This window comes from Eucalyptus grandis, chromosome 1 (assembly GCF_016545825.1).
Source record: "Eucalyptus grandis isolate ANBG69807.140 chromosome 1, ASM1654582v1, whole genome shotgun sequence".
In the NCBI taxonomy this organism is placed as follows: Eukaryota; Viridiplantae; Streptophyta; class Magnoliopsida; order Myrtales; family Myrtaceae; genus Eucalyptus; species Eucalyptus grandis.
In genome coordinates this window covers 10,408,112-10,421,164 of record NC_052612.1, presented here as the reverse complement: position 1 = coordinate 10,421,164, position 13,053 = coordinate 10,408,112, and the positions used below count along the sequence as shown (strand labels likewise).

General features: G+C 38.3%; 1 protein-coding gene across 2 annotated transcripts; it reads left to right on the top strand.

Annotated features, from left to right (window-relative positions):
* Window positions 1–494: 494 nt before the first annotated feature.
* Window positions 495–8,104, top strand: LOC120291369 (calmodulin-binding protein 60 C-like). Of its 2 annotated transcripts, XM_039308635.1 has the most exons (12): window positions 495–933; window positions 1,119–1,574; window positions 2,271–2,317; window positions 2,742–3,235; window positions 3,528–3,688; window positions 3,769–3,969; window positions 4,749–4,914; window positions 5,858–6,136; window positions 6,246–6,557; window positions 6,665–6,976; window positions 7,086–7,397; window positions 7,507–8,104. In XM_039308635.1, the coding sequence occupies exons 3-12, from the start codon at window positions 2,289–2,291 to the stop codon at window positions 7,947–7,949; spliced, it is 2,709 nt and encodes a 902-aa protein (XP_039164569.1). In that variant the 5' UTR covers window positions 495–933; window positions 1,119–1,574; window positions 2,271–2,288; the 3' UTR covers window positions 7,950–8,104. The 2 variants fall into 2 exon arrangements, with proteins under 2 accessions (XP_039164569.1, XP_039164572.1); XM_039308638.1 differs by lacking the exon at window positions 5,858–6,136.
* The last annotated feature ends 4,949 nt before the right edge of the window (window positions 8,105–13,053 follow it).

Below are 13,053 nucleotides of genomic sequence, written 5' to 3'. Positions count from 1 at the left end.
CTGATCTCTTCAATTAGGAGCGGTTGTATGCATTTCTGACCTTCCAGTCAGTTTCGGATAGAAATCCGCATGAGAAATTGCTGCAAGATGAGTAGAAAATTATCGTTTTGAGTGGTAAAAATGACCCGCTGACTGTTCTAGGCTTTTCCTGTGAAGCAATTTCACTAAGAACATGATTTAGGCTTTTCATGTTGTTTCGGACAGTACGGATCACTTAAAAGATCCAGATTTTCAATGAAGTGGCTTGGACATAATTTTTTCCTTGAATCTTGGAAAATGTGGTCAATGACAACTTGCATGTTGAAGGAGGACAATGAGAACGCGTGTGATGTGAAACTTGAATGAGATTTATACGTGACAGATTGCAACGTAATTCTTCGCTATTGCTCTTCAGGTCAGGAAAGAGTTCAGGGAAGAGTGGGAGCGTGTTAAATCTGACTTGGTCGAATGCTGTCAAAGGTGAATATAATTTCTTTATTTTCTTGCTAAATCTGCACCAACTGATTCCTCAAGGGGAATTTCCATGTGTATCGTCTTGCCAACTAGAAATGTCATTGAGTATCATTAGTAATTGATCCATGATTCTGTTTTGTTGATCACTGAAAGGACGGTGCATTTGTAGATAGCTGCTGATTAACTTTACTTGCTTCTGTTATCTTTGTACTGCATAAATATGTCTTCCTGCTTTATGTTGGCTTTTCTTTGTCACAGTAGGTTAAGGGAATGCATCTGATGAGTCTGGTAATTGGGTCTGACATTCATATGTACTAGTAACTAAAGTGTTACCTCTAGATATTTGTCTATTTGTTACGAATAAGTCCACAAGACTGCAGTTGTTCCCAATGTCAATTTCCATGGTGTAGTTCCATGGAGAATGCTCTCAAAGAGATGATGCAACAGATGAGCTCAATGAAGAATGCTGTTCCGAAACTGGTAAGATAAACAGCGTTCATAAAATTTCCGTATGTCTATTGTTTGAACAGCATTCATTGAGCATGAACTTTGCACATTTGTTTTTATAAGTAAATTTTCATTTTATTGGACAACCTGTGGAAGAAAATACAAGGGAGGTCACATCCCATATGAGTTAATTGCAGCATAATGTCCCACATATGCAGCTGAGTTGAGGTGCCAAACCTTCTCGTCGATGTGAACTCTTGGGGAAGATCAGTCTGCTATCCCTAAAGTAACATTTATCTGCTGAGCGATGGCCCTTTTACTCAGCACCGGCGGATCAATGGGACATGCTTTTGAGGAACCTATTATAATGGGAAAGCCTGATAATTCATCAAGTTGACTTTCAATCTGAGTACACTGCACATCAAATGACAACATTAAATCATAGTCTTCCCCATATACACTACCAATTGCAAAAGCAAAATACTACCCATAAAAACAAGATACAAAACCATGCTACCAGATTACAGCAAAGTTAGCCAACAAGAACTCACCAATTTCTCCACAAACACTTAACATCAGCAGTAACTGTCTCATTTCCATCCAGAACCATAGCTTCTAGAGAGACTTTTACAGGGAAAGAAAAACAACTGCATCAAGATCACGGCAAGCTTGAGGTAATACATTTTCATGCTTCGCGAAGTTCCTCTCTCTCCAAAGATAATAAGTCGTTGCATTCCAAATAAATTCATCCTTCCAATCACTTGCATATCTAGGAATTGGGAGTAGCTGTCAAACTTGTTCCCAAAATCTGTTTTGAGAATACACACTTAAAAAAGCAAGGGCATTCAAGATTTTTCATGTTGTGCGCATAGCATACAAGTGCTGTCAATGTCGGATCCAATATGTGCAACATATTGTGAATGACTAGCCAAGTTATAAAGCCACATTATGGCACATTAGGCTTAAACCATACAGGCTTAAGCCAAGTAAGTTTGTATACATTTCCTCCCGAGCTTCCAAGCCTCCTTTACAGAGAAAGAGCCCCTTGATTATCCAGTAAATACCACTTTGTCTACAGAGCCAGAGTTTGGAGCAATCAACCCATACAAAGCCATCTGAGTTCCAAGCAGATCATCAGAACTTGCAGGAGGCCATCTCCATTCATTTGTCTCAATAACATCCACAACTGTGGCTTTATCACCTAAGGCTGATCATAACCATTCCAAAGCACATGTAACATTTTACATGGACATGGAATGAAAGGGGATAAAGAAAATGCTTAGGATAGTTCGTCTAAGCTATATATACTTCTGCTTCATTTATTTGATGTCTCCAACTTTGACAACTCTTCTCTTGGTGGTTTTGAACAGAGGGAAACAGTGGAGCTCATGAATGATCAATCTCCCCACCTTGAATGGTATGAATGCTCTTTCCCTGTGATGCTGGCTTTCTGTGTAGTATTGACTGGTTATGCATTGTTGATTTTTTGGGGAATAATAGTCCGACTTTACCCCTAACCCCAAAGCAGGCAGGCAGAGCTCAGTTTACAACTAAGCCAGAATGATTAGGTCATACGCCAAATTGTCAATGCTCCGATTTAGAACATAATCATATGTATCTTGAGAGCAGTGCAGCATTATATTTGGTTTTATTTTACATTTTAAAAAATTTGATTGTTAAACTCTCTGAGACAATGCATCTATTTAAACTAGTAGTTTCTCTGGCAGTAAGACTTGTCCAAGTGAGATGTTTGGTAGTTTGTCTCTGTGTTATTACTTTTCCAATTTTCTGCTTCTATACCTGTTCCTGTTTCTAATGGTTGTTTTTCCCGGAGAATGCAGTACTAATGCTAAAACTACGAGAAAGAATGATGTGAGAAACTTCTGGCTTCACATTCCAACCAAACTGTCCGAAAATGTATTTACCGGACAGAAACTAGAAGGAAAAGGGGGTGCTCGCATTTCTGTTGCCTTGATTGATGCAGATACAGGGGAAGTTGTTAAATCAGGCCCGGAATCCTCCATTAAGTTGGACATCGTTGTGCTTAAAAGTGACTTCAACAAAGATGATAAGGACAACTGGGATCAAGAAGATTTTGAGAACTTCATGGTTAAAGAACGCGAAGGAAAGGGGCCGCTTTTGACAGGAGTTCGCCTGGTGACGCTCAAGGGAGGTGTTGGGGAGCTGGGAGAACTGATATTTATGGACAATTCCAGTTGGGACAGGAATAAACAATTTAGGATAGGGCTTAAGGTGGCATCAGGTTATTGTGGGAATACACGAATCCGGGAAGCAAAAACAGATGCCTTTCGTGTCAAGGAACATAGAGGAGAATGTACAGCTTTAATGGTCTTACATTACATAAACCTTGTCCTAAGTTTATGACTGAAAATAAACATAGTTTCAGACATCGCGTCTCCTATATTTTAATTGAGAGCTTCATTTCATACGAACCATTACATCTCAAATGAAAATTCTGATAAATAAAATATGATCTGTTTCTATGTTATTAGAAAATGTTGACACTTTGAATCAGTTTCGGGAGAGGGTCTGCACACCTATCAGAAGGTACTCATGAATCTAACTGGGACAAGGACCTTACTGTATATGTCCTCTTCATTTTACAGCAAACAAGAAACATCATCCACCTGCACTTCATGATGAGATCTGGAGGCTGGAGAAGATTGCCAAAGATGGGAAATCTCACCAAAAATTGAATAAAGCCGGAATATATACAGTGGGAGACTTTCTACAGCACCGGTCTACAGACTTCAAGAAGCCGAGAGAGGTAAGCACTTAGTTAATGATTCCCAATTATGGTTTGATTGACTACCGAGATTGTAAGTCTTGCGTGTTCACTCATCATAGGTACTTGGAAAGAGCATGACCCCGAAGAACTGGGAACACCTCATAGCTCATGCAATGGAGTGCCAAGACTTGAAAACTCATTCGGAGAATCCTAATGTCAAGAGGGAGGATGCTGCTGAATTCAGCACTGATCATCAACCAACCGACCTAATCAATGATGTGGTATATTCTGCTACTGATCGACTTTCTGCCCGAGAGAAGGTAAGTAACTAAGGAGAGTTCCTCCTGAGTTTTGTCAAGCCAGTCCATGCAGTGCACACCATCATGCTGAGTTCATATATTATGTCCCATATTATATGTGTCATCAGTAATTTGAGTTTACTTGTAGCGGTGTGGCTTTATAGGTATTAGATTTGATCAGAGATGGAAATTTGAAAAGGGGAGTTGGTTGGACATTTGAATGCTTTGTTTTATTATTTGTCAGTAAAAGTAATATGAAGTGCCCGTGGAGAGAACAAAATGAAAATCTAGATGCTGGTGATTTTTGAGCTTTCGCTCTTTGCAATGCAAAGTTGAGGATGGTGACCTTGTAAATCTAAGTGGCCTTCTGTAGAGAGCACTTTCAGCCGTTGATTTGCAACCATGCCTCTATAACTATGAAGATCTTAATTACTTGCACGATACAAGTTGATGAGTGTTTTAATTATTCACTGGTCCTTTCTCAATCAACTTTGCATCTTTACCCTGGGGACCCTTACCTTGATTATACTCTCCATTGCATCTTTGGAGGACCTGAACTTTGTGTGGTGGAGAAATGGGTGGCGATAGGCCTAAAGTGAATTGAGGTTCTTTCAATGTTATTCTTTATTCTTCTTTCTCTGTGCTGCGCATACGTGCTTACTCTGAGTGCAAGTTCGTCCAAGGAATGCAACATTACTTGCGGAAAAAGGAAATTGTAGCTTGAAGTCAGAGCGTGTACCTTTTATAGTGGAGATAAATACTTCCATTATACTAAGTGGTATACTGTGTTTTTCTTCCAGAACCATGAAGATACAATTGGGAAAGCCTCAAGCTCTTTTCCATCTCAAGTCTCTGAACGACAAACTGAAATTCCCGCCTCTGTTCAACATAATATGGCTCCAAGTACCTGTGCTCCTCCAGTTGGTCCGGAAGCTCCTCCAGCGAATGCAGGCTCCACTGCTGAAGGTACGTGCTCCGAAACACAAAACTCTCTCTCCCTATAAGCCCATACAAAGACGGGGCCTGTGAAATAATGATGATAATAGGACTTTCCATTTGATCGTTGAACTTTAATACATAAAAACAACGTGTTTCAGATCCTTATCATTTGGGTTCCGCGTTATGTGAAGACGTTTATTTGTCCAGCTACCCCACAATTGAATTTGCATCTGAAAATGCTGAAAAATAGTTTTTACTGATGATGAACAAACAAGAAGAGTATGCCGTTGCAGGTCACTACCAAAAGCAGTAATCTAATAGATTCAGTACAAAGGCAAGAGGGCTATTATCAAGTACTTCCATTATGTCAAGGTTTGGTTTAGAAGATGCAACTTCAATTTAGACATGAAAGATTTAAGAGTTGAAGTAACAAAGTGACCGATAAGAACATCCAATGTGGAGAACATTTAAAATCCAAATCCAAATTGAACACGAAATGACATATTCTGTAAGATGTGATTGTTGCAAAATGAGCCTCATTCAATACATTCTATCCATTTGGCCATATGTATGTACGTACATACGTACGTATGTGTGTATGTTTTCAGTGCAAGCAATTAGAATGCAATTAGAAAATTAGTTAGATATGAATAGATGTAATAGGCACACAGCATCGTGTTTGTGTGGGCATTTTTATTAAATAATGGCTGAAAGATCATATTAGAAAAGAAGTTATGTTGATTAAACTAATATGTCTGAAATTAAGACGTAAAATGTTCAATCTGTGAAGGGAAAGGCCATTGTCAATTGAAGCTAATGATATTAGAGTAGTAAAAGCTCATAACCATTCATTCGAAATTTTTTTAGAAGATTCTACACCCGTGCCCATGTCGGCCATATTTACTAACCACAGTAAGTTCTAATTCTTCCTCTGGGACATATAATGGTGTATCCGCTTTGCCATGGCTAGTCCAATCCCAAAATGCCTATTTTGGAAATCCCATGGAGCTTTCAACAAATGAACTTGCTCGTCCCGCTTCACATCAGCCTACATATGCAAACAACTGGAATAATCTAATTCCTTCAGGAGATAATGGTATTACTACTGGCGAATTGCCAATACAGTCCCATGATGTCAATTCCCAATCAGTCATGCCTAGCCATGTGATCGATTCTTCGAGGCAAATGGACTGTGCAGTAAATGACCACGTTCTCCCCTCTGGACAAACCTATGCCTCAATGTCAGATGGTAAAAGCTCATAATCATTCTTTGGAATTTTTTATTTATAAAATCGTACACTCCTGCGCTTGTCGGCTCATATTTAACAACCACGTTAATGTTCTAATTCTTTCTCCAGGACATAATGGTGTGATTGCTTTACCATTGCCAGTACAGTCCCAGAATACCTATTTTGGAAATCCCATGAAATTTTCAGCTAATGAACTTGCTCGTCCTGCTTCACATCAGCCCACATATGCAAACAACTGGAGTGGTCTGATTCCTCCGGGAGATAATGGTATTGCTATCGGTGGATTGCCAACACAGTCCCATGATGCCAATTCCCAATCTGTCATGCCTAGCCATGTGATTGATTCTTCGAGGCAAATGGACTCTACCGTAAATGAACATGTTCTCCCCTCTAGACCAACCTGTGCCTCAATATCAGATGGTAAAAGCTCATAAGCATTCCTTCGAATTTTTTTCATAATATCATACACTCCTGCTCATGTCGGCTCATATTTGCTAACCACATTAATGTTCTAATTCTTTCTCTAGGACATAATGATGTAACAGCTTTGCCATTACCAGTACAGTCCCAAAATACCTATTTTGGAAATCCCATGAAGTTTTCAGCTGATGAACTTGCTCGTCCCGCTTCACATCAACCCACATATGCAAACAACTGGAATGGCCTAATTCCTCCAGGAGATAATGGTACTACTAATGGCAGATTGCCAACACAGTCCCATAATGTCAATTCCCAATCTGCCATGCCTAGCCTTGTGATCGATTCTTCGAGGCAAATGGACTGTACAGTAAATGACCATGTTCTCCCCTCTGGACTAACCTGTGCCTCAATATCATGTGGTAAAAGCTCATTATCATTCTTTCGATTTTTTTCTTTATAAGATCGTGTACCTATGTCCATGTCGGCTCATGTTTACTGACCACATTAATGTTCTAATTCTTTCTCCAGGACATAATGGTGTAGCTGCTTTACCATTGCCAGTACAATCTCAAAATACCTATTTTGGAAATCCCATGAAGTTTTCAGCTAATGAACTTGCTCGTCCCTCTTCACATCAGCTCACATATGCAAACAATTGGAATGGTCTCACTTCTCCAGGAGATAATGGTATTACTACCGGCGGATTGCCAACACAGTCTCATGATGTCAATTCCCAATCTGCCACGCCTAGCCATGTGATCAGTTCTTCGAGGCGAATGGACTCTACAGTAAATGAGCATGTTCTCTTCTCTAGACCATCCCATGCCTCAATATCATATGGTAAAAGCTCATAATCATTCATTCGAAATTTCTTTTTATAAGATCCTAGAGCCATGCCCACATCGGCTCATATTTACTAACCACATTAATGCTCTAATTCTTTCTCTAGGACATAATCATGTAACTGCCTTGCCATTGAAAGTACAGTCCCAAAATACCTCTTTTGGAAATCCCATGAACTTTTTAGCCAATGAACTTGCTTGTCCTGCTTCACATCAGCCCATACCTGCAAACAACTGGAATGGTCTAATTTCTCCGGGAGATAATGGTATTATTATTGGTGGATCGTCAACAGAGTCCCATGATATAAGTTCACAGGATGCGTTGCGTAACCAAATGTTCAGTCCATGGAGGAAAATGGACGCTGCAGTGAATGAGCTTATTCTGCCCTCTGAACCACCCTGTGATCCTCAACCTGAAGGTGATCACGAAAGTGATCACGAGATGGAAAATTTGCAATTCAATGTTGCAGATAATATGACGAAATACTCGGGCCTACCAGATGTTGACATGTCCTTTCACACCCCGCCATGGAAAGATGGCTCTGTTTAGGCACCAGCAAAGGTGTTAATGGCCGACTCAAGATAAAGGCAGTGATGCAGTGGGGTTTCTTCATCAGGAAGAACGCATGGCATTATTAAATTACTAGATTATGTCCATCGACTGCTATGTACTAGGTCTTGTCTGTTTGCTGCTATCCCTAGGCAATGAAGCTGTTTTTCAGAACGCACGGCATTGTTAAATTATGATGCTAAGTTCTCTCGATATTCTCTATATATCGAGACTGTTAGTTTTATAATGAAGTTAGAGTTACAATTTAGTAACTACTGAAGAAGTAGCAGAAGCAAATTTTACAAGAAGACCGATCAAAATCGTAGGTATGTGGGGCTAAATGCTCTCGAGGGGGCGGCAATCTTGACTAGCCCCTCCTCAAGTCTGTTCATGTTCGGGGCAGCATTGGGACATAGAAATTTTCTCTTGTCCATAGACAAATAACCACAATTCATCCATACCCAAAATGCTCAGAACAACATAAACAGGCTGGTGGCATGGAAAAAGCCGACCTTAAGCTTTAAGCTCCTCCTAGCATTTGCACAGCTCCCAGGAGCGCCGGTCATGGTAGTTCAACCTTCGTCAAGCGATAAGACCGTGAGCAAGCAAAGATTAAGCTCAATCTACCTTTACTTATGTGATCCTCGAATTTTTAATTATCAAGATTGAGTGCTTCGAGTTCTCTCGTCGTTGGTCCCACATAATCAAATGTATGTGTCCATCTATGCTAACCAAAAGCTCAATAATTTTTTTGGTCAAAAACAAATTTCCATTCATTACCAAATTGATACATGAAAGGAAATCTCAAAAGTCATAGTAATAAAACAAATCTATAGATCTCCAAAAAAAAAAAAAAAAAACCAGAAATCAATGTGTTTCATTAGAGCATGATTGGCAGAGATCATCGTGAGCTTATCCTTCAATAACATATGTGTAACCGGATCCAAACAAAAGGATCAATGGTCAATCACAAAATCACACAACACCATATGTGATAAGCACACACTGAGATCTCCATCTGTAATTATGGCTTTGCCTTTCAGCAGTATTCTCCTAGGTTTGGTGCCCCCAACACTATCAACATATGGAGACAATATAAATATATTGAAAAATATCAGATCTAACACCTATGAAAGCGAGCCATATAACCAATGTGAAGTGCCCAAACTTTGAGTGAGAAAACGTTGAATGAGTATAGATTTGACTTTGAAGTTGCTGTGCACACCATTGAAACTGGATGCGGTGTACGTATTTATTAAAACTCCAAAATCTAGAATTAGATAGAGAGAAAAGCTCCCAAATATAAGATTGGGAGAGCAAAGCTCCCAAACTAGATCGGGAGAATTAGGAAAGAAACAAAAGGAATTAAAAGGGAAAAAAAGAAGAAACCCAATATTGATTGTCCACTATTTTCTATGATTCACTTAATTGTATCTTCCATTATTGTTCCCACAACTTGTTTCACTCAAAAATGAATATACACTGTTGCGCCGATTTTTTTTTCCTAACATCATGGATTGTTGCTATTATTGATGGACACGCAACCATTGATTTCCCGGGATTAGGGACTACAGCTCGTTTAGTACAACTGAAAAATAAATGTTCAAAATTTAATTATTATAAATTAATTTTTTTAAAACCTTAATCCTGAAAATTTGAAATATGAAGTTGTTTGATGATAATTACAAAGTGATAGCTGAATATAATCGAATTCTCACAAAAATATATAACAGAAATATTTATTGTAGTAAAATATATGCGGCAAGATTCTAATCACCATCTATTATTTTTCTATTAAATGAATTAAGTAAGCCATTCCACATTGGAGCTCACCCAACCCTCGGCATAGTTTACAGTTCAATGCAGTCATGGGATTACTCAACACGAGCGTTAGGTGTTTGCAGCCCTAGTATCCGTTAGTAGTTTATGTGGTAAAAAAAAAAAAAATCACTTACTTGTCACGTTAGGTGGAATTTTTATTTAATCGATTCTTTTAAGTCAATCCACGTTAAGCTTAATAAAAAGCTTAGCTTTATTAATTGTTGAGAATTCAACTTTCAGCGCTCAATCGGGTCATCAAAAGGCCTAAAGAGAGACCATCAGAAAATTTTTACGAGTGTAATGATTTGATTACACAAATCAAGAGTACGAGGGCCATATGAAAATGCAACGATTGGATATCATGAGCACCTGCGGTAAAATCGAAAAGTTAAGGGACGGTGATTAGTTGGACAAAAAAGGGACGGTGATTAGGATCAAGGACGTGTCCTCGAAAAAAAAGGAAGCAGATAGAAGGATTTAACGGCACAGTGAAGCTCTTTATTTCCTTATTGTATTGTTCACCCCGTACAAACTCTCAACACATTACATCGAGAAGAACAGGAAAAAAAAAAAAAAAGCTGTATTAAACAAAGCTTCTGTAACTAATTTTAGCATTACATTAACATGCAGCTACGAAACCTAATAATTTGGTTAAGCTGTAGGATTAAAATACTTTAGATCGCAATACAATACAAAGACAATTAATAATTTACCTTAAACTAATTTTTCACTATCAAAAACTTTAAACTGGTGCATTTATTTTAAATTTACTCTACGTTAGTTTATATTAAATTTAATTAATCTTACGAAGAAGACTACATATTGGTATATACATGACAAACGGAAAGTAAAACCCTAAATAGTGGTACCATTGAATGGACCTAAGCTTAGAACTAGGAAGACTAAGTTTTTGTAGGTATATCGTCGAACCTCTAGTTCAAGCCTTTCAGGGACAGCCTTTTAGTAGCAAACTACTCAGAAATTTAGTTCAGAGGCTAGAGATACTCAGAGATGCTAGGATGGTAACATTTCTAACTATCCAAACTACATTTCTCAGAGGATCCTACCAAGCTGGACAAGAAAAAGTGTTTAGAAGAAAGACATTGAGAGTTTTCGCAAACACTCACTTTACTTTAGGAGACTTTGCCTAACACATTACATCTTCTTTGCCTTTTATAGGCATTAAGAGGTCACAAACAAACAAGGATCAAGCTCACGAGTCCTAAAACAAACAAAGGCTCTGGAAAATTCGGTCAGGAATTATTTTAGATGATATGAACAATGACAAGTGAACAGTGATTTCTCTAACCTATTACTATAGTAATTTGCTATAATGACTTAGTACAGTCAACAATCTCTCCCGTCATAGGCATTGTACTCATAATCTAAGTTATCGAACTATGCATTTTTGCAAGAAGATATTCTTCGTATTTCTGTTCAAGTTCTGCAAGTCGTATATTAGAGGGGCTTCGAGTATTTCACATGTTTGCATGAAGGTGCTTCTTCATAAGTCCTAGAGGATCTTGGAGTGTCGGCAGACAAATTTGGTTGAGGCCAATTGGATGGTTGAGCATAGTAAGATGTGTCAATCCCTCGGAATAAGGACAAAGGTCCTTGATCATAAGGATCTTGAGAGATAGGACTCCCATTGGGCATAAAGGTCTTGAGATAATTATGCAGGGTTCATGCTCATGTTATGGAAGTGTCCTTACTTGCTCGAATTCTTTGAGTGCTTCCTAGCTTCTGGTGCAATGTCATAATGATTCCATGCAGTGGGTACAATGTAATTCTACATGTCCTCAGGGATGGTCTTGTTTTCTTCTCTAAAGCTCTTGATATTGGTGTTCATAGCAACCAACAGGGCATGGAAAGGATTTGTGCGGCTAAGATTTATAGGATGTAGTTCCTATACTCTATGGCGCATTAGCAATGGGGCAATTGTTTCGTACAAAAGCCCATGGTCGTCTAAAAAACACAACAGTGTGGATCTTCGGGTCTAGTAAGACAATTCTTAGCTCTTGTTGTAGAAGGTGCTTCCAATGAGTAGGAAGATAGAACCAATTAAGGAAAGCCAAAAGGTTTTTGTCATTTTCCTTTTCAATATTTTGGTCAAGCCTCATATTGGCAATGAACCTTCTGATTGGAATCTCAATAATTATTAAGTACTTATTGGTTAAGTACCATAACAACCATCGAAGTTGATCAAGGAAGTCATCTTCCTTCCAGATTAGAGGGTGTATGAACGGGTAACTGGAATTTAGTCTAGTGGGGTAAAGGATCAAAACTCCATGGATTCAAAATAGCTCTATGTGACATTGCCACAAAAGGTTTTCTAGATTTTCAGTGAGGCTATCATTTTGGATCTACTCAATAATCTCCTAGGAGTATTGCCAGCTTGGCCAATCTCATATCTTTTCGATCTTATACTTTTCGTTGTGGTGAAAAGTATGGAAGGCATGCCTCATGATGTACAAGTTGATTTCTGCTGATGCCTTTGGTTTTGATAGGAAATTAGCAAGCACATTTTTTTTCCAGCAATATATTTGGTTTCAAATGAGTGCTTCAAAAACATTTAGCCCATCGAAGTAGTTGGAAATGTGGAATCTACTTTTGCTTGAACTTGATTATCGAGGAAAAGATGCCATATCCAATTTCACCAGAAGTGATGGCCGATGAGATGGGACTTGAATTTTTTTTTTTCCATTTTTTACCGCTAAAATTTCTTTGAAAGTGAAATGATAATGCATTTGAACATGGGAAAATTTTCCACTTTTATAAGCACACAGGTGTCGCTTACCCTCAGCTTCTTTGAACAGGATGGTTGCCCAGTATTCATCACTACCATTTGTCTGGAGAATTTTCTTTTCCATTGATGGGATTTGTAACGGAGAAAGAGTTTGCATGATCTCCTAAGTTCAGCGACTGCTTTAATATGGGGTTTTTCCTAAGGTGAAGGATTATTCTTTAGCATTAATTGTAGTGGAATCGACAATTTTGCAATGTTGGGAATAAGGTATTTGAGATAATTAATTATCCCAACAAATTGCTGAACTTGTTTTGTCATAAAGTTTTCTTCTAGTAACTTTAGTAATTCCTGAGCAATGTATGGCCCTGGATAATATGTTCCTTTATTAAGGTGTAAAACAAGAAATTCGATATATGTTTGGGCAATATTCATCTTTCTTTGAGAAAGCATAATCCCATACTCCTTTAAAATGTCTGCAAATTTTGATAAATAAAATATGATCTGTTTCTATGTTATTAGAAAATGTTGACACTTCGA

What these genes read in the sequence shown, in the direction of transcription:
- LOC120291369 (XM_039308635.1), top strand. Translation starts at nt 2,289, where the DNA reads ATGAATGATCAATCTCCCCACCTTGAATG. An exon ending in CAATCTCCCCACCTTGAATG is followed by an intron (nt 2,318 to 2,741) that starts GTATGAATGCTC and finishes CGGAGAATGCAG; the next exon opens with TACTAATGCTAAAACTACGA. An exon ending in CTGTGCCTCAATATCATGTG is followed by an intron (nt 6,977 to 7,085) that starts GTAAAAGCTCAT and finishes TTCTTTCTCCAG; the next exon opens with GACATAATGGTGTAGCTGCT.